Here is a 20,216-nt window from a genome sequence, read left to right as displayed (position 1 = left end):
CAACCTCTGTGTGTCTGGAGCCGCTGCTGCTGTTTCACAGCATTTTAGTTTCAATAAGCTCATATTTTCAAAAGAAGTAATGCTTAGGCAAAAAATGGCAAGCCAGTTGCAAGTGATGTATTTGGTATGCTTTTTCAGTAGCAAGGGAAACAGTAAATGAACCAACCTGAATTAAAAAAAAACCAAACCAAAACAAAACAGACAAACAAATGAACAAACAAAACCCCCCAAACCCAACCAACAAAACAATGCACTGTTTCTCCTTTCTGTATAAGTGATAGCAAAGAGACTGTGTGAAAGCATTGCAAAGATGCTCTGAGGGAGTTTTACATGTGTGTGAACCCGTGGATAAAAGGAAGCTGAAGCTAATGAATCAATAAATAGTATTTTCTGTAATTGTTCTTGTATCCACTGCCTATAGCCATTGTATCGGTGCTGGCCAACTTCCCAAGGGCAAAATGCGACATCGCAGTGTTGAAGGGGACACTTTCTCCCAGTGTCGCTTTCCCCCAGTACCGTATGGAAGAGATTAGATAAGCGAGGTGGCTACTGCTGCGGGGAGTTATTCACGCCTCGGAACTCTCGAAAGGTATGCTGATTCTCACACCTCGGTGTGAGCGCTGCCAGAAAGGGTCTGGTAAAGCTGATTTATCAGAAAGCAATACACCCTGCCACAGCCGCATGGCTGACCGCTCCAAAAGCGCTTCTTCGCTTCGGTTCTGTTGCGGCCGTCGGTAGCCTCAGAGAAGACGGCAGCTGCGATGATGGTTGGCTTGGGTGTAAGTTCCTGACGATCGAGGTGGGAACCAAGAAATCCAAACTACCCATAACTTTTTCAGCCGCCTGAAATTTTATTTACTGAAAACCGCGTCGCGCGTGTACTTTACTCCTGTCGTTTTGGGGTTTTTGGTTGGTTGGCTGGTTTTGGATTTTTCAGGTGCAACAAAACCACTCGGAATGAAAGGTAACCCTTTAAGACGTGTACATATCCCTGTCCGGGCGCCTTAGGATGGCACTGCCAATAAAAGCCGTAGGGAGGGCTGGAGCCGTCGGGAGCCGCTGGGCAGCCTCCGCCTCCGTCCCACCGCCGTCCCCGACAGCCGGCAGGGGCTGGAGGAGCGAAGGAGTTAAAGGGAGGTGCTTTGGAAATCTGATGCTAACGAAGCCCCAGGAATGTTGCACATTTCCATTCCCCTCCAGCTTTCGGAGGAGGTCAGTCCCAGCTGCGGGCGCACGCTCTGAGGAGCCCAGCCCCGAGGCCGCACTTGCTCCGGGAGCGGGCCCGCACCTTCCCGCAGGTTACGCCGGGCCACGCCGGGGAGGGACGGGACGGGACGGAGATCGGTAGTTGTGAAAAGTTTTTCCTGGATTTGGGATGCTGTGCCGGTACCTGCAGAACGGAGGGGGAGAGGGATAGAGGGTCCCCGGCTCTGTGCGCCCCGGGCTAGGGCGGTGGGAACGGCGGGCTCGGGCCGCCCCCGCAGAGAGGGGCAGCTGCCCTGACCCTCCGCGGCCTCTCTTCTCTTGCAGGCGCGGCCGGAGATGCCGGGGAGACGGCTGTGGTGGGCGCGCTGCTGGCTCGGCGTCTGCCTGTCGCTGCTGGGCGCGGGGGGCGGCACGGCCGAGCCCTGTCGCGGACCGTCCTGCGAGGGCGGCGAGGCGCCGCCGCCGCCCTGCCGCGGACCCCGCTGCGGAGGACGGGCCGCCCGCCCGCCGCGCTCCTTCCTGCACACCGCCGCGCCGCTGCGGCCGCCGCACGGCAAGGCACCGCCCGCCGCCCCGCCGCCAGCCTGCCCCGGCGGGGACTGCGCCGCCAACGCCACCCGCCGCGACTGCCCGGGCCTGGAGTGCCGCCTGCTGCCGCCCCGCCTGCGCCCGCGGCCCCGCGGCCCGGGCTGCGCCGCCCCCGCCGAGGGCTGCCCCGAGCCCGCCCTGCTGCGCGCCGCCGACAGAGCCGCACAGTTCGCGGGGGACGACTTTGCCCACGCCGCCCCCGAGCGGGGCGGTGCCGCCCTGGGGGTGCAGCTCACCTGCGACATCAAGCCAGGTGCGGGGCGGTGTGAGGGGGCCTGGGGGCGGGAGGACACAGCCCCCACACCACACCAACACCCCCTTCTTTTGGGACGGAGGGGTCCTGCAGCCCGCGGCGGCTCAGCGTGGTCACTGAGAGCCGCGGTCTTGGGTGCTGGGTCTCCTCGATCCAGGCAGGTGTCTGCTGAGCCGTGGGGCTACAGCACGTCTGGGAGCCCAGACACAGGGGTGCCTGAGCGGCTGCACCAAACCTCCTTGTTTTTGGAGAGTTAGGAGGCAAATCTGCCGCTGGTCTTCACAACGTGTGAAGGAATTGCTGCCCTGGCTCCCCTCTCCACTCCCCTTCATCTCCCCTCCACGAACAGGTGCACGTAGGAGACCTAGAGCTGATGAAACACGACAACTTTTTTTTAGTGGTGTTTTTAAACGTGTAAGACCTAGCTGTCTCTCTCTTCACAGTCTGATATTCCTGTTTTTTTTAGTTTATAGCAATATAATATTGTGAAAGGATTCAGTGGGGGGGGTGTACGTTCCAAACCCAGGGTGCACGGACTGTTGCCATTGCTAAGAAACTTGCTGCTGCCAAACTATCTCGCTGCAATAGCCAAGGGTTAAAACATACAGAGCCTCTCTTACAGCACATCATTCAGAACACTTACCTGTCTGCTGATGAGCACAGTTTTGGTGAATTTGCTATCCTTGTAGGAAGCCAAGTATGTCCATGGTTACATTCCTAGATCAGTGGAAGATGTTTCTAATTGCCTGAGATATTTGGATTTACCCACAAGAAGAGCACCAGCAGGTGTTACATAACCACAAAGCAGATCGAGTTCTGGTGCAATGTTGTGTCCGAAAGGTATAAAATATATGAGGAAGAGTGATTTATTTCCCATTGATGTTAAAAGTTAATGGAAAGCATGCAGAAGGTCATTTACCGCCTTTTCACATCCATGTGGCAAATCTGAGGGCTGAGGCTGCTTCCGACCCCAGAACATATGCCAAACCTCTACAAGTTACCAAGGTCTGTTTAGTGAAGGGACATCTCCTTCAAAGGAAACTCCTGTGCTTGTTGATTCCAGTCCCAGGGCTGACATTTAAGCCCCCCCATGCCTAATGCAGGGACACTGTCTACCTTCATCTTGCCTGATATTATTCTCAGATGTCTTACAGAACCTCTGTATGCTCCACGACCAAAGGTGGACAGAAAACAGAGAAGTCAGTATGGTTAGCCTCCGTTTTCTCTGCTTCTGTGCATACTCTTCATAAATGCATATCATCATAAATGCCATGCCTCCATTTTGCAGATGGACCCATGATCCAGGATATTTGCATTTTCTTTGTCCATACCAAAATCCTTTTCTGTATAATACAAGCCTTGGCAAATAATAAGGGGATTCTGAATAGACAGAAAAGAGTAATACTTTTGGATGGTGCTGAAAGCAGACATGCTGTATCTCCATGAAAGTCTTACAAAGAACACCCAGCTCGGTGTGACCTTTTTCTCCGAACATCCTCTTATTCTTTGACTGTCTTTAGAAGACTTGGATCAGTCTGTGCTTCCCAGTCTCCAGTACCACCAGCACTTCCAGCTAACATGGTGAGTTGCATGCACCTCTCATCCCCTAGGTCTTAGGGTTAGGTCATCTGTCCCTTCTGATGGAGATCAGAGGAAATTAAAACTAAAGGGCCAGAGTGTGAAGATGTTTGGGATTTTGGAGACTTGGCACAGAGTTCACTATACTCTTTCCATTTTATATTTTTTGTAGGCCTGTTGCTGAGTGAAGTCTTGGAGGAACAAAAGTATGCTTAGAAGTTTCCCTTAAAAGTCCTTGAATGCTTCAAGAATGGATTATGGCCAGTGGCAGTCATAGATTTGTGCATTCATCTTCCTTTGGCAGAGAGAAGCATCCTAGATCCTGGAGAGAAAGCAGTGTACAGCGCTGCCCACTGAACCACGTAATCCCATGGAAGACACTGTTGGCATGGAAGCACACAGTGAGCAAACCTGTGGTAACACACGAGCTTCTGTGTGTGAGTTTTCAGATGAGGACAGCTGCACCTTTAGTAGTTCTCCACTCTCACTGTTGTTACCTGCTGCAGTTGGTGTGGATGAGTCTTGCTGTACTTCTGTCCAGACTGCACAAAGGATGTAGAGGCTTGTTTTGCCCATTCCAAAGACTGGACCCAGACCTTCACAAGGCAGCTTTCTCTCCCGGAAGTGGAAGAACAGCATACTGGATTCATCAACATCTAGCAGAAATTCCATGTATTTGGCGGCGGGAACAAAAAAATAAGCCATGTTGACAGTCTTTGGTTTCCTTCAAGTCAGTGTACAGGCAAACATCCAGTATTCTGCTCTGCTAGCAACCTCTAACATTCTCTGCATTTGCCTGGGATCTTATTTTGAACACGTGTCACTGGGTTTCCTGCAGCAGTGTAGAGAATTCCTTGTTCAATCCCCATTTGCAGCTGGAATCATAGGTCTTGGAAATGAGCATGGTTTGTATAGCAATTCCAGCTATTTCTACTAAAACAAAAAGAAAAAAAAAAGGTGATGATCAGATCTTTAATTAGGGGAAATGCATTTACAGTTGTCTGGGGAGAGCTGTGACCCAAACAGCGTGTAATGTTCATGACAAGGGGGAATGGCTCCCAACTGAAACAGAGTAGGGTTAAATAAGATGTAAGGAAGAAATTCTTTACTGTGAGAGTGGTGAGGCACTGAACAGATTGTCCAGAGAAGTTGTGGATGCCCCATTCCTAGCAGTGTTCAAGGCCAGGTTGGATGGGGCTCTGAGCAACCTGGTCTGGTGAAAGGTGTCCCTGCCCATGGCTGGGTGGTTGGAACAAGATGAACTGTGAGTTCCTTTCCATCCCAAGCCATTCTATGATTCAATGATTCAGGAAGAGACAGGTTAGTGACTCTTGCTGTATTTCTCTGTTTTTAGAAGAACATTTCGGTCAAGTTACTATTTCAGCACATGACTAAGACCAGCTGAAAAGGGTGTTTCTTTGCCACTGACCTCTCCTCAGATATGAGGGGAACTGGAATATGCTGCCTAGGTGACTCTAAGGCCATTTTTCAACCTGTGTTAGTTCACCATCCACAGCTGGAGACGTGGAGGCCCACCCCAGCCTACGACTGCCAGCTGTGTGACAGTTCATGAGTAGATTTGCACTGGTTCTTTAGTAGTTAAAATATCCTCGCTCTAGTTAACCTGCTGCAGAAAACTGTTTTGGTGAACTGAATGGTCTGTTGTTCAACCTGTTATATAGCTCCACTCATACGAGGTGTAGTCTACTCGAATGCTTGCTGAAGACCTCCAAGATACAGGCCAGTATCAGGGCTTGAACTGATTCCCAGCGTGGTGTCTTTGCAGGCTCATCTGCAGGAGGCAGGTGACTGTTACCCTCCACCAGCTGCCTGACAGAGCCAGCACAGCCCATCTGTGGGGGTCACACAGACATCATCATCATCATCTTTTCAGCCGGTATCACCAGCACCACAGCTACTATCTGGAACACTCCTGCTGACTGCAGCTGAACTACCACTTCCCTTGGTCAAGTGAAGATGCTGGAGTGCTGACTCATACTCCCATTTCAAATCAGATGAGCCCATTCCTCTGTAAGATTGTCCCTGCTTTTTCTCAACAGCACTGTGAGTACACCTTACTTCAAATGAAAGACTGGCATCCCAAAAGAAGGAATGCACAGGAACTGTTTTTTGTTGTCTTACCGTTTTGTATTCCTCCTCACTCAATAATTGTCATTAAATCCTTCATTTTTTCATATCAGACCCATCTTTCTGTTGTTTTCTTTTGTGCAGACTTCTCTGCAGGTGCAAACCCCTACATTTGGGCAAAATAATGTGCAGCCATGATATCTCATACCTGCCAAACATGGTTGAACAAGGTTGTAGGTTCTCATGCTGTCGCTGTCTGTGCACTGAGCAGAGCCTGCAGCCCACTGCTCTCATCTCCTGTGTTTTCCAGGAGTGACTGTCAAGGTCAGATGTCTCTGCTCTTGAGTGCCAACCAAAATCTCACCTTCCCTTTCTCACAGTACTTTTAGCCTCTGCCCCTTGTGCAGTGGCAGATTGTGTCTGAGGGCTACCTTGTCCATAAAACACACCGTCATGATGTTTTGTCCTTTCCAGACATGCTAGGGAAGTGTAGCAGAGGTTCATATGCGATGTTGTGTTTGCAGCATGGATTCATCTTGAAAGCATGGAGCAGATGTCTGCAAAACAGGCCTTGCCATGGCTGTGTGGTGTGTGTACAAGGAAAATAATACTGTATCTGTGGTCTTGGGAACATCTGTGTGTTGCTAGTGGGTATACCTGTTTGATGCTTGTCTGGGAAATGTGGAAAAATGGGATTACTGAAGTCTGCTAGTGAGTAAACATCACTTGCAGTGGAATTCTTCTCATAATTTTAGACATCTGTGATAGGGACAGCCCCATCTGACATGTTCAGCATGTCTTACCTTTATATACTTAATAAGGAAAAATAGGGCACTCAGCATCTGAGTTATTTTAGATTCCTACTTCAGAATTATTTTGGCAAACAAGATAACCCTTCTCCTTAATTGAATGTAGTTTGTTTTCAGTAAAGCCTTCCCTTTTGTGCAAGAGCTTTATTATGCTCTCTGTTGGTCTGGCATTGTGAACTGCCAGTAGCACTGACTGTACTGTGCAGTGAAGAGCCTCTTGTACTGGTGAGTATAAGTTTAGTCATAATACTGCAAAATGGATAAAAATGAGAGAAAAAAGCCAGTCACAAAGCATTTTTTAGGCCTCGTGTTCTCTCCAGCTGAGCTTTAGACAGCCAAAAGGGGCAAAGCTAAATTGACTGACTGGAATGTATCCATTGTTACAAAGCTGTGGAAGACAATTTAGGGCAGAGATAATAGAAAGCTGGTCCATCAAGTGAGTAAGCTTCACTGCAGTCAGTACTTAAAATTATAGCTTTCCTTAATGCCAGTAAGTCAGACAGTTACTGGCTGAAGATAACACTCCTTAAGTATGTGCTTAAAAATAAAGCTCTACTTTATGTTTCTTACTGAATCAGAGCTTTAGTTAACCTTTAGTTGCTTTAATAGCTTTGCTTGTGTGTGTGAGAAAAGCCCAGACTGCCAGGATGAGAAGAGCCCAATAACCCTGCCTCTCTTCTCTCTGTGGATAAATTTGTGATGGCTTAATCATTCAAAATTCTATTGTTACTGATCCCACTGAGCCACTGAGAACTGGAGGAAAAGTGGTCTTGGAAAAAGTGGTTTGGTAATATATCCTTGAGTATAGGATTCACTCCCTCTTGCAGTTTCCCAGAGGCATGTCCCTGGGCTGACATTTAAGTGGTCCAGTTGGACTTTTCCTTATCTCTGTTTACCTTTTTCATTGAGAAAGAGGGTAAAAAAGCCTAGAAATGGTGACTTTATGTTGTTACTTTCACTACTATTTGTTCCTTACAAACCTAGATTTGTTAACATTTCAAGTTTAAAGTCAAGATCGTATCTTTCTGAAGTTATTGATAGAGGCAGTCATGTACGCAGCTCATTTGACAGTGAATGAGATGGCTGTTAGAGCTATGGAACAGTCTCCTAGAGGAGTGCATTTAGATTTTAAGTCTTCTGGTATTAAAAGAATATGATGCTCATTATTTTCTATGTTTATATTTTACTTAGCGATAACTGTATTTCAGGAATAGCATGGAGCCCTGTTCTTGCGTGTCATTCCAGCACGTAAGAAATATTAATGCAGGACAAGAGGATGAAGTCCCTCAGAAAAATTACAGGGAGATCTAGGAAGAAACATGTAACAGTAGTCAGCATTTTAGTCAGAGTCTCAATATGCCAGCTTTCATCAGCAGTTTTAATAGGTGTGTATGTTTTATTTGTCTAGGTAAGTGCCATCCTTTTCCTTGAAGACTTCTGTCTGCTTTGAAGAGACTTAGCTCTTACTGATACATGGTATAGTCCTTTTGCAGTGTGTTGTCACTTGTACAGCCAAAATATTTGGCAAAGACCTCTGCTCTTCTGCCTGTATTCTTGGTTGCAGGCCAGATTTCTGAGTGCAAAAGTTTTGTCAATAGGCATTTGTTAATGTCTTTCCAGCCTCAGGCACAGAAGGAACTCATGGAGGTTGATGAGAAGTCTTGATAGGCAGTCACAATGTCCTTGTAACTGTCCTGCTGCCCACTATCTGTCAAACCCGTAGGCTGATTTCAGACAAATTTGACAACAGGTAGAGGGATTAAAAGTAGGCAAGGTTGTATAAACTTTGTAAGAGGTGATTAAAGAGAGAGTGGAATATGAGCATTTGAAAGTTTGCCTCTAGCTGTTAATCCTTTTAGTCAATAGGACAAAAGTGACTTGGTTGTTGCTCCATATTCTGAAGAAGAAAGGTAGCAAAGGTAGTGCTACTTTTTTAGCCAGTCAAATGGAAGGCACAAATTCACAGAGAATCAGATGACAGTGGTTCTGCTTTTCACAGAACTACTTGTTCATTTTAGACAGAAAGAGATACGGGGGTATAATTTACCAGATATTTTAAAATTTCCAACTTGGATGGGAAATGTGGCCTTTCTGAATCCTGGTCTTTGCTTTCTCAAATCCAGTACTCTGCAAACTACCTTAATGTTTAAGTTCATTCTGAGAAGTAGAAGTTGTGTGCCTTATGCTGTGAATAAAAGCATCAAAACAGCAAAATAATTTAGGAACTGTAAACAGGAACTGGTTATGGTCTTTTTTCATTGTCTTATCCTTGATATCCTGCACTTATAAGAAGATAAATCAGTGCTGCCTAAGAACAGATGAATGAGTATATGGATTCAGAATGGTCTCTCAGGTGGTGTTGAGCAGCAGATACTGTGCAATGTATGGCATGATATTTTCCTCAATCATTTTCCCAGCTCCAACAGTTTGTTTTTTAGATTTCCTGAATCTAAAAGTGTATCTTTTAGTCCCAGATTGCTTTTATCTTGTACAGTGGACCAGCAGCTTTCTGGAACTGATTGAAGTTTTAGCGTGTATGGAAGCTACTGCCTTCATTTAATGTCCCTTAATTCTTGTTTTGGAAGAAAAAGTTGAAGAATCTTTCCATATCCACTTGCTTGCTTACACACTACCAGTAATAAAGCACAGTTGTTTGGTTTCTTTTTATTTTAGCTTATCTTGGAAAGTCTTACCTACTTTTTCATATTGTAGCAATGTCATACGTTAGATTTTCCTTGCTGCCCTTTTTGTGAACGTTTTGGGTTCTTTTTTACTCCTTTTTGAGTTGGGGAACAGGACTACATGGTGTATTAAAGATGCTCTATTGATTAATGTAATGTCGTAATGATATATTCTGTTATGTATTCTTCTTCTAATAAATCCTAGCATTTTATTTGCCTTTCTGACCTCTGTTGGGCACTGGACTGCTGATTACCTGGCTCTGTAGCCCAACATCTATATCTGGATATATTACTTCAAGATCATTTCCAAGGGGTAATAATAATCTATGAGTACAACATTTGATATAAAAAATGTAGAATTTTTTTTTCAGTGGGCGCCTCATTCCACCTTTATCTCCTTCATGCTTCTTTTTTACCATTTTATTCTGGCTGCTCAGTATTGTAGACTGCTTTTGCAGCTTTTTGTAATTGACCCTTACTTTTACTGCCCTTAATGGCTTAGTATTTGCAGCAAGTTTTATCACCACGTTTTATGACCTCTACAGTGAAAATTGGCCATTTACTCTTTACTGTATTTGAACATGTACATAGGAATGGTTAATCTGTTATTGAACCCCAGTGATGGCTAATTTATTCCCTGAAGCAGGAGCAAATGTTGCTTATGGAATGGAAGACCTTGTGGTCCCATGAAGTAGCTACAAAGATAGTAAAGAAAATGGCCTTGTAATCATGACTTGAATTTAGTGCAACTTTTCATTAACGTACTAAAACTGGAATGCTTTTGAAGAGATAATACAGCAAGCTTGGACAATAATCAATCATTTTTATTTCAGGAGAAAATGAAGTTCCATCTGAAGATGCCCTAATACTACAACTGCACCTTGCAAAAGGGCATGAGAAATTTACTGAAATGCTAAAAAGCCAACAGCAGATCATTGTTGATTTGCAGCAAAAACTTGCTGAACAGCAGCATGTATTGGTTAGCCAGCAACGGGAGATTCTTGAACAGCAAAGAAAAATGTATGAGCAAATGGATCTGATCAAAGTCCAGTATGGCATGCTTTTTGATACGGTGAAACAAATGTCATTTCAGAGTTTGCAAGAAGATATTCAAAATTATTTTGAAAGTCATCTTCAAGGACTTCAGAACCAGGTCAGAAATCATCTCCAGAAGTCATACTCTGTGCATAAAGTGGAAGTGGATGCAAAAGTGATTAATGTTGGGGAGTCTTTGCTGGACTGTGGCCTTTGTGAAAGTGATGAATTTTGCAATTTCCAAAAGACACCTTCACAATGTGAGAAATGCACATTGTGTCCTGCTGGTTTTTTCCAAATGTCCGAGTGTTCTGCAAACTCTGATCGGATTTGCCAGGTGAAACATAATTCTATATCTTTCAGTTATTGCTTATGAAGTTTTGTGTTTGACATACTGGGATAACATTTTGGAAATAACTACTTGGAGAGCTACAGAAATCCAGTTTGGAGCATGTGTTTTACTGAATAGGTCTATGGCACTTCGAAGTCTGCCAGAAGTTTTTTTTTTGGAGCTTTCCCTTTAGCTTTTACTGCTCTAAATGAGGCACTAGTTTGTGTCTGTTTGGTGTGACACTTTCCCAAACCTGACAGCTGGCAGAACTTTGATTGTTTTCATCATGGTGGGAAAAGACGTGCTAAAACATTTATACTTTTGCATGCTAAATTTGTTTGTTTAATCCCACTCCACTCTACAGAAACTTTTAGACATCTCTGGAAAGCAAAGGAAAGCTTTACTAAGCAAAACTATAAGTCAGACATTTATTTATAAGTTTGGAAACAAAAGTTGCCAGTTAAAACAAATGTAAGAACTAATTCCTGCTTAAACATAACATGCAAACATATACAAATATGGAACATGGATGCTTCTATTGTTAAACACATTTTATTATAAAATACATTTTATTATACAACACAAAACCAGCAAATAAGCAAAATAAGATGGTTCTTTGTTCATTTTCTATCATTTAGAAGTCCTAATATATACAGGGAACTTGATATTTAAAAGCAGTATCTTGTTTGCCAAGTATTGCCCCTAATTCTTATCTTAACATGACCTGACCAGCCAGTGACCTACTCCCAAGACACTGAGAAAAGAACCTGAAAGTGTCTGTCCAGTGCTAGTCTCAGTTTTCTTTAGTGCTAGCATTTAAATACAAACGGAGCCTGTTATTCTTTCCTCTCTGCCTGCTGTAGGGTAAAAGGAGGGCTTGTTGACAGGAAATAATACTTTCTCATTTACTTTTCTTGTGTTTTTTTTTGGTTAGCACCTTCCTCCCAGACTAAATGTCCTTAAAAGCCTTTCCTAACACTGTCTCGATTGTTACAGTGTCATTAAGATCAATTGAGTGATGGATCGCTCTGGAGGATGTGCATTGTAACAAGCTTTACTTGTGCAATCACTCCATTCAGCTCGTCATCTGCACACTGCTAGCTTTCCGTGGATACCGCCCAGTCTTTTTGTATACCTTTTTAGAACAGCTGACATATCCAAATCAAAATTTTCTTTCTCCAACATGCTTATAGGATCAGCCTGTTCTCCACCCCTGCCTATGCCTCTTACTGGCAGATGGGTGTGATAGAACCTGAAGAAATCCTGTTTCAAATTTGTCGTGTTATAGTGTTTCAATATGATTCTTGTGATTTACAGGACAGAGATGAATGCACTGAATCTCCAAGCATTTGTGGTGAGAGGATAAAATGCCTGAATACTCCAGGTAAGTTATATTCTCTGATAATTAAAGATAATTACATCTTCAAGAACTGGACAAAGAAATAGGTAAGGGCTCAGGCTTGTATATTAGTAAGTAGTGACGTGCAGCTTGCTGGAATCAAAGGGGTTGAAAAACACTCATCTGTAAGCAGTTTTTGTGGACAATGGGCTATTTAGGACATTAATATCCACAGGAAGCATTGGATGGTCCCCTTTGCCTTATTTTCATGGAGTTTTATGTGCTTTTTTTTAATTTTCACTTATGACCTGACTTTCTTCTTGTTTATGCTGGTGCAAATGGAGTCAAAATCAAAGATATCATTCCTAATGGAGAAAAATAGTTGTCATTTTCCTTCTGCTGCGCTGGGGTAGATACCTGATTTGATCTCATGAAGGCTCTTATAAAGCCTCCTTCCATCAATCATATTCTCCTTTAGCAACAATATTGTCAAATACTGAGGAACAATGAACAGTTTCCATCATTTGCATAGGCTTGGAGGAATTTTTCAGACATTTAAGAACAGATCTGTCTGGTGTTTTGCACTGCAGACTTTACCTACATTACTCCATTATATTCTCATGACAGTCAGACAAAAAACCCAGCAAAATTAATAGACATACTGATCAAATTATATCCAGGTACTAAGTTTCTTTCTATTTGTCTAAGTTTATCTCAGCCAGTCTGTGATCAAACAGAGCATTTCACCAGTTGTGACCTGTACCTGAAGTCTCACAGTCAAATAACCGAAGGAGGGCTTCATTAGGTGTTATGGTTTTCCTCCTCTAGACTTCTAACTTGTAAAAAGAATGTGGCCTTTCTGAGGGGCAAAGGCTGTTTTCAGCTGATTATGACTGATTTTGTACCTTTCCTACCCAGCCACTGGTGGAGGAAAAATGTGGGAGGGAATTGGTTCTAGGAAAGGGTGAAAAGAGAGCATAGGTTCTCTTATGTTGGACTTACTTCCTCTGGGCAGGAACTGTGTTGGTTTGGGTTGTGTCCATACAAAACACCACAGGAAACTGGAAATGGACTAGAGCAAGAGAGCAGTTAGTGTTGCCTTACGTGGTAAATGCTGTAGAGGAGTTACCATCAGTCTTACAAAAGAAGAGGCAAGACTCTTTTAGACAGTCTTAATGATGAAGAGTTAGAGGGAAGACAGCTTAGGGCCCAATATTTGAGTCAGAGCATTGGAAAGGTGTAAGGCTTTGTCTCTTCTTAAGTAAGGCATCGGGTTTTGTTGAATTGGTGGGGTTTTGGATGGAAGCCCACAAGGGCTCAGTCCTAAGAAAGGAGAGCCACCAATGTGGTAGTCATTGGGTGTTGCTCTTGTCTGTGGCTTGGAAGAGGGAAGGCTGTAAGTAATTTATTCAATGGGTTCTGTGGAGGGGGGGAACTGGACCAAGAGGGTCTGTACAACTACTGGAGGAAAGTGAGGGCAAAATACTGCCAAGAAACAGATGAGTAATAATGGCGTGTCAGTAGCAATGTATTTGAAAGGGAAGGACACTTCCCTTGATTCATCTTTTCCAAGTTTTAATGGTGGCTTGTAACTATGTGAAAACAAACTATTTCCCATCACCTGAATAGGAATCAATGTCCTGTCAATATTGTTTCCATCTGTCATGCAAGAGAGTGTTCTTTTTATTTTTTATTAGAGACAACTGCTACTTTCAGCCTGTCTGGCCATGGTAGCTCATTATCTTCTACAAGTGTGATTAACATGTTAAAAGGCAGGCTGAAACTGAATGTCTGTCTTGGGTAATGTAGGGAAGATAGAGATGTGATCTGACATATGAGTTCCAGATGTTGAATGTGGTTTCTTGAGCTGCACGCAAAGGTTGTTGCATCTGTAGCAACTCATCTTCACTGTACAGTGTGAGGGGAGACAGAGCAAATAACAATAAAGAGAAGTGCAACTAGGAGCCTCTCCTTCTTCACCCTTCCACTTTCCTTTACATCATACCTTCTTCCCCTGCTGCTTTTTCTCACTTTTATCCGGGGTGAGAGTTGTTAGGTTATTTGATTAAATGCTAGTCATCAAGTTTCAATAACAGTTGGAGGTATGTAGTCAATGAAAATGGAGTCCAGCGCATCATTTCCTTCTTAGATAATCACAGGAAAGTGGTCAGACTGTTGCCCAAGAAATGGAGTCAACCAAAGGCAGTCTCCCTGGAATGCTATGCAAGCTACAGAGGACTTACTGTAAAACTTACTGTAGAACTTACTGTGGGATGCAGGGGGAAGAATGGGAACCTAGACAGATAGCCCTGATTTGTAATTAGCCATGTTGATATGTGATGAACCAAATTTGATGTAGAGGGTTTAAAAAGAGATGGATTCCCATACTTAATCTTCTTGAGTCTCATCTTTGCATCAGGCAGTTATGAGTAGTAACGGCAGAAAAATACATGCATGGCTTACTCTAATTGCCTTGCAATTGCCTGGCTTCTATGAGTGGCAAGGGCTGGGGAGTGTGCTGCAGAAAAACTTGATTTCACAAAACCAGGTTGAGCTGGGTTGCTCATTGTTAAACCAGGTGCAGCAGTGCCCATAGCAGGAGTCAGAAAAAGGTGGGAGAGGTTGTCAGGCAGTTAACAGCAGTAGGAAGCAGTCACAGCATGTTGCTGTGCTGGCTTTCTGATGTTTGGCTGTCATTCACTGCTTAACCTCTTCTGGGCAAAGGGTAGAGTGCTACTCTGGCCACTGTGTCCACAGTATAAAGCAGCTTGTGTGCTGCTTTGAAGTCATCTATTTGAAGCACACACAGAGGGAACACCTGCTGCAGATCTAACCAATAAAAGACTGGATAGCACATTGGAGTGAGTAGTCACCACATGTATTTGTAAAATTTGATATTTATAAAAATCCTCAAATATATATTAAAATATTTTAAAGAAGCAAATAGCATAAAAAGGATTTCTAGGCATTACTGCCAGCCTTCTCTGCCAAAGCAGCTGTATTTGTGTACTCAGTATCAGTTCATCCAGTATTTCTCAGTGGTGGTGGAGCTATTGATATGAGAAGTAGAAGCGGTAAAGAAGTGTCATGTGAACAATCACATCATGGTTAAAACTGATTTCAAAGGGAAAGTTTGTCTGGGATTTTTTTTCTGTATTCCCTTTAGAATGTTCTTAGTTGAAAAAAGGTGATTTTACTTATTTGATTTTTGTTTCTCATAAAAAAGCCAGACACTTTCAGATGGGAACAAAGTGCTACATTTCTCTTGACTGTTCTGCAGTGAGCTCTGAGAAAATGGTACCTGGTCTTAGAAAGAGTATTCTCACATCGTAAGTTGTACGGTCCTACATATTGGTGTTAGTGGAGAATCATCGCTTAAGTGAATGATATGTAAGCAGACAAAGTGATATGAGGGTGAATATATGAAGCCTGTATAAAGTAACACAGTGTCTGGTGTTCTCTGCTGAATAGTGTAGTATCAGGAGTGAATTCTAGCCAATATTCTGATGTCCTTTGTGGGCCAGGTGCGCGTGTACTGCTCTATCTTGCAGTTTGCAGTATGTGTGACGAGCTTTTCTGTCTGCATCAGCAGTCGGCATAGCCAGCCCCACCCCGGGGCTAACAGTGGAGAAATATGGCTTGTTGGGATCCATATCAAATGCTTGTAGTCCCAGTCTTAGAGGAAACACCAGCCCAGATACAGGAACTTTCCATCTGAAGAATAAAGCAAATTTATGATACAGGATTTAGATAGTAAAAAGGATATTTAAGAACAGCTATAAGAAAGCTGATTACTGAGTTTTAATTATGGTAGCAAAAAGCATAAGCGGGTGCATTAGTGATTACATTTTGAGGCACAAACTGCGGGTGGTTATTCTTTAGGTTGCCTCAGATTTTGTCTGTTGATTTAGATCCTGAAAGCTCCATACATAAATGTTTTGAATTCTGGTTGCTCCAGCTGGAAGCACTGGCAGCTGGCAGTGCTTTTGGAAAATTGCCATAGAAAATGACAGTCTGTTTTTAAAACCTGCTCTTTGGGTGTGCATTCTTTCATCCACTTAGGTCATAAAGCACAAAATTGCTTTATGTCAAATAAAGTAATTTCAAGCAGCGTGTCTAGATATTCTCCTTACTGTTTGCAGCAGTTTTTTATTTTAGCTTTATCACAACCATTGGCATCCTGTGTCTTGGGAGAGTGGTTTTCCACTTTTTAAATGCATGCTGTTTGCAGTTTTGGTTTTCCTATTTGTCTCTTGCAGGTTCTTTAAAAACTATGCACAGAGTGAATGCTGGAGATCCTTGTTCCTTGGGTTGCAAAGCACTACTTTAGCAATCACAGCGACCACAGAGATACCCTGTGATGCGGCTGGGAAGGCAGTGCACATTTCACCATGTATAGGGGAACTCTCCATTAGTTGAAAGTATCTGAGCTGCTCAGTGCACCAGTTAGTCACCATGCCTTTTACTTCAGGGAAGGAAGTGTCTTTGGAGCATTGTCATTGCATCTGATACATTACAGGTTTTGGTTAGAATTGCCCCTCTGTAGCCCTTCTTTCACTCTAAACCATTGTGCTTGGCTTGGACAAGCTGAGTTATGCCTAATATTTCCTCTCTGTTAGCTATCAAATTTCCTTTAATAGCACAAAGTGATCTACCATCGTAACTGTCTGCTGTTTTCTCCCTTATGATTAGATATATTATCAAAGATACTTGATATGTGGAGTTATAGAGTTCTTATTTTTATTATTTTAAAGGTATGACAATAAAAATTGTCTGTTTCCTGTGAACAGGTGGTTTCCGATGCCTTGGAATTGCTGAGAAAGATGCAGCTTTGGGAATGTGTGGAGAGGAGTATTTCTTTAATAAGGAAATGCAGGAATGCCAAGCATGTTTAAAATGTGAAGATGGAATGGTGGCCATGCCTTGTTCCACTGTCAGTGATACGGTTTGTTCAGCAACCAGTGAAAACAAGCTCTCAGAGTCTTGGGCTGCAAATATTATGCTACCCTCTGTGAAGTCTGGCATCTCTCAGGTCTACTCTGGCTTGAACTTGAAGATAAAGGGAAAGCTTTCCTGTGAAATCCTATCTGTTGAAGATAGCAGCCTGGTATTCAGGCAACATGGTCTGTTGTGGACTGACCTAAATTTTGCAGTAAAGCACAGCTGCAGGAATTTCTTGCAACTTTCCCTAAAGCTTAATGGCAGCGAGGAAGGCTATGAACTGAGTGGTGTTCGGATTGAACAGCCAGAAGGAAAGTATTTCCAGAGCACTAGTTTAAGCAGCGCTGCTGAAGTGGAGCCCAGCCAAACTCTTTCTGTGTATTTGAGAAGCCCAAATCAATTCTGCAATCAAAGCAAAGACTTAAATATTTATGATCTTATTACCCCACTCAGTTTGTTTTGGTTGTCTCATGACACTGGTGCTGTAGCACTCAGTGCACAGATGTCAACAGCAATGCATTACCAAACAAATTATCGACCTACCTTTAAAATAATTTCTGTTTCTGACCCTTACATGCTAAGTTTATCTCATGATGGCAGAGCTATAAAGTTCACTGAAACTGGTGTTGTCAAATTTGTTTTTCACCAAGCATTGTATTCCATGGGTCATACATGTGTCCGGGAGGGCTTCTCCTTAATTTCTTATATCAATAGAAATGGTACGAACAGAGAACTAATGAATGTATTTAAATCTGGGGTAAATTACAGAGACACATCAATATCTGCCTCTGGGGCCACGAAAGTTGGTGCTGGAGATCTGATTAGCTTTGAGATACTTTCTCCTGCACAGTGTAATGTTCGGTATTTTGGAGATAGTTCTGGAATTAGTATGTTTAGCCTCATCTGGATCCCTTCAGCAGTTTCTAGTGCTATATCAGCCACAGTTTCTGTTACAGGTCTGCCTACGGGAGCTGTGAGAAACAAATTACTGGATTTCACCCAGGTCTCATCCAATGAGAAACAGATACAGCTGGTTTCTTCCGGACAGCTTGCTCAGAAGTATTTCATTTTTACTGAAAAGGGAGTTGCCAGCCTTGCATTTAACTTAAAGCTAATCCACTCATGCAATGTGCTTAAAATGACTCTCAATCAGTTGACCATGGATCACATGCAACCCACAGCAATTGCTCAGCAGATTGGAGGTCAGATGCCAGAGGGAAGCATATGGACCAGTGTGTCCCTCCGTGCATCTTTTGGAGTACATAATGGAACACTGATATCAGTTTCTCTTGACTGTGTGCGTGGAAGGATCAATCAGATCACTCATGAACATGGAACCAGTATATCTATTTTATGGATTTCATCTTAATTTCTGTGCAGTGAAGTTAGCACAGAATTGGGGTTTAAATTGTATTTGTATTGTACTCTGATTTTATATCTATTTTATGCTGTGTTGACATGAGCAGATCATCCCGCCAAAATACTCTCAATTTTAGGAATATTTAAATATCATCTGAATTGAATTGTTAGTGTTTAAAGAAAATAAAAGTTTTCAGTGTTCCAAGATTTTAATTCTGTTAACATCTTCAGGCAGGGGAACCTTAAATTCAGATCAAACTCTCTTATTTTTAATAAAGCGGTCCCTTAAAATTGGTTATTTCTGGACCACAAAAAATTGCAGGTGAGGGTAAATACATTTTAGTACTGTAACCGAAAGCAGCACAGCAAATGGAAACCTGCTTTCAGTTTCTTCTCTCAACAGGCTAATAATAAGACTAAATGCATTTTGAGTCTAATTTCTCTACATTTTACAAAATGTGCTTTCTATAAATGGAGAGAACATGCCTCAAACTAGAGATGATGATATGGCAACACTGGAGTGTACATTCTTAGTATTGTACAAATGGACTGGGTTGAAAATAGAATATTGTTTTTATAACAAAAACAGTGGAACTAGTGACTGTTCTAATTTAATTTGGAAATAATCTGCATTTAAATTATTGGGAAGGCTTTTCCCCATTTTTACTTTTGTCCATGAAAAGTTGTAGGAAGAGAAGGAAGTCTATCCTAAAAAGTAAGAGTGGATAGGCAAAAATAAACAAGTACTAAAGGAATGTCTTGAAAATAAGACTTTTGAAAATTAGTCAAATTTTTATCCAATTTCTTATAAATAATAAAATATTTTTCTGACCAAAAAGGAACACTGTTCACAAAGCCTATTTATTTTGCTGAACAGGTGCTGAATTTAAAAAGGTGGGGTTTTTTTGTTAAATCACTCAGTTAATTCAAAGAAAATGTGTATTCATTGACACTAATTTTTATCTTCTTCCAACTTTTCCATCAAATTATTCTTATTTTTTCCTAATCTATGTAGAGGCTTTTGTCCCATTTTCTCTTTTCTTCTCCACAAATGCTGCTTCACTCTTCTTTCTCTTTCCTTTTGTTAGGAGTAAATGGCATGCCTTGCCACATTTTTTTCCAGCTTTCTTTCAGCGTTCCTACAAAAGGATAGATATTTGTGTTACAGACGTAATTATAGAAGAGGGACATTAACAACGCACTTGCAGGCTGCTTAAATCAACCTTACTGAAAAGGAATATTATGCACGATATGACTTTGTGCCTGCCTGAGTGTATATCTAAAATATATATACATTGCTGTGCTCTTCGTTTGTTTTTGAGCTTGTCACGCTATTTTTGCTGTTATAGTCTCCTCCTATAGTTTTCTATAAAAGAATGAACCTAATTGCAAGACCTCTTTCTGGCGGTTGTTTTTACTTGTAACGTTATAAGTGTGTCCTTAACACCTGAATTTATCTTTCTGTCATCTTTTTTTTTTTTAATTCAAGAGTATACTCAAGGGTGCAGGCTTTGGACAAACTGCTTTCCTGCTCCAAATAAAGAACAGTGTTTTTTCTTGTTTTCAGCTGCCAAGTCTAAGCAGTCCATCACGAGACACCTCACTGGGCGTTGTGTTGCAACCAGCACAAGTACACAAACCAGTCATCCTGTTGTCCCCAAAGTCTGTCTGTGACAGAGATCTCGTGCCTGTGTGTAGCCAGGATCTCATTTGTTCTCACAAGGTCATAAGGAAGGATGAATTAAAACTACTATTAAAAGTGTTCAACATTTGCAAAATACTGTTATAGAGGATATTTTGTAATGATAGAGACAGACTTTGGGAATGAAAACATGTATCTGTTGGGTGCAGAAGAGCTACATTACCTAGGAGCAGAGCAGTTTTTTCTGGGTACTTCACTCTGGAAGCCTACTGAGACTAAACAAAGATGAAATGGCACAGGAGTTAATGTTTTCTGACATACCCATATGCTTCTGTAGAAGGGTGTACATGATGTAAGAGGAGGTCT

At 42.5% G+C, this 20,216-nt stretch overlaps 1 protein-coding gene across 1 annotated transcript; it reads left to right on the top strand.

The window, feature by feature from the left end:
• The first annotated feature begins 1,542 nt into the window (after positions 1-1,542).
• LOC116787773 lies at positions 1,543-19,122 on the top strand. Its single transcript, XM_032689701.1, has 4 exons — positions 1,543-2,047; positions 10,037-10,575; positions 11,887-11,953; positions 16,699-19,122. Exons 1-4 carry the CDS (start codon positions 1,543-1,545, stop codon positions 18,216-18,218), a joined length of 2,631 nt encoding a protein of 876 aa, XP_032545592.1. The 3' UTR covers positions 18,219-19,122.
• Positions 19,123-20,216: the final 1,094 nt, after the last annotated feature.

This window comes from Chiroxiphia lanceolata, chromosome 1 (genome assembly GCF_009829145.1).
Source record: "Chiroxiphia lanceolata isolate bChiLan1 chromosome 1, bChiLan1.pri, whole genome shotgun sequence".
NCBI lineage: Eukaryota > Metazoa > Chordata > Aves > Passeriformes > Pipridae > Chiroxiphia > Chiroxiphia lanceolata.
The sequence above is the reverse complement of the archived record's forward strand: the minus strand, read 5'-3'. Positions and strand labels throughout refer to the sequence as shown.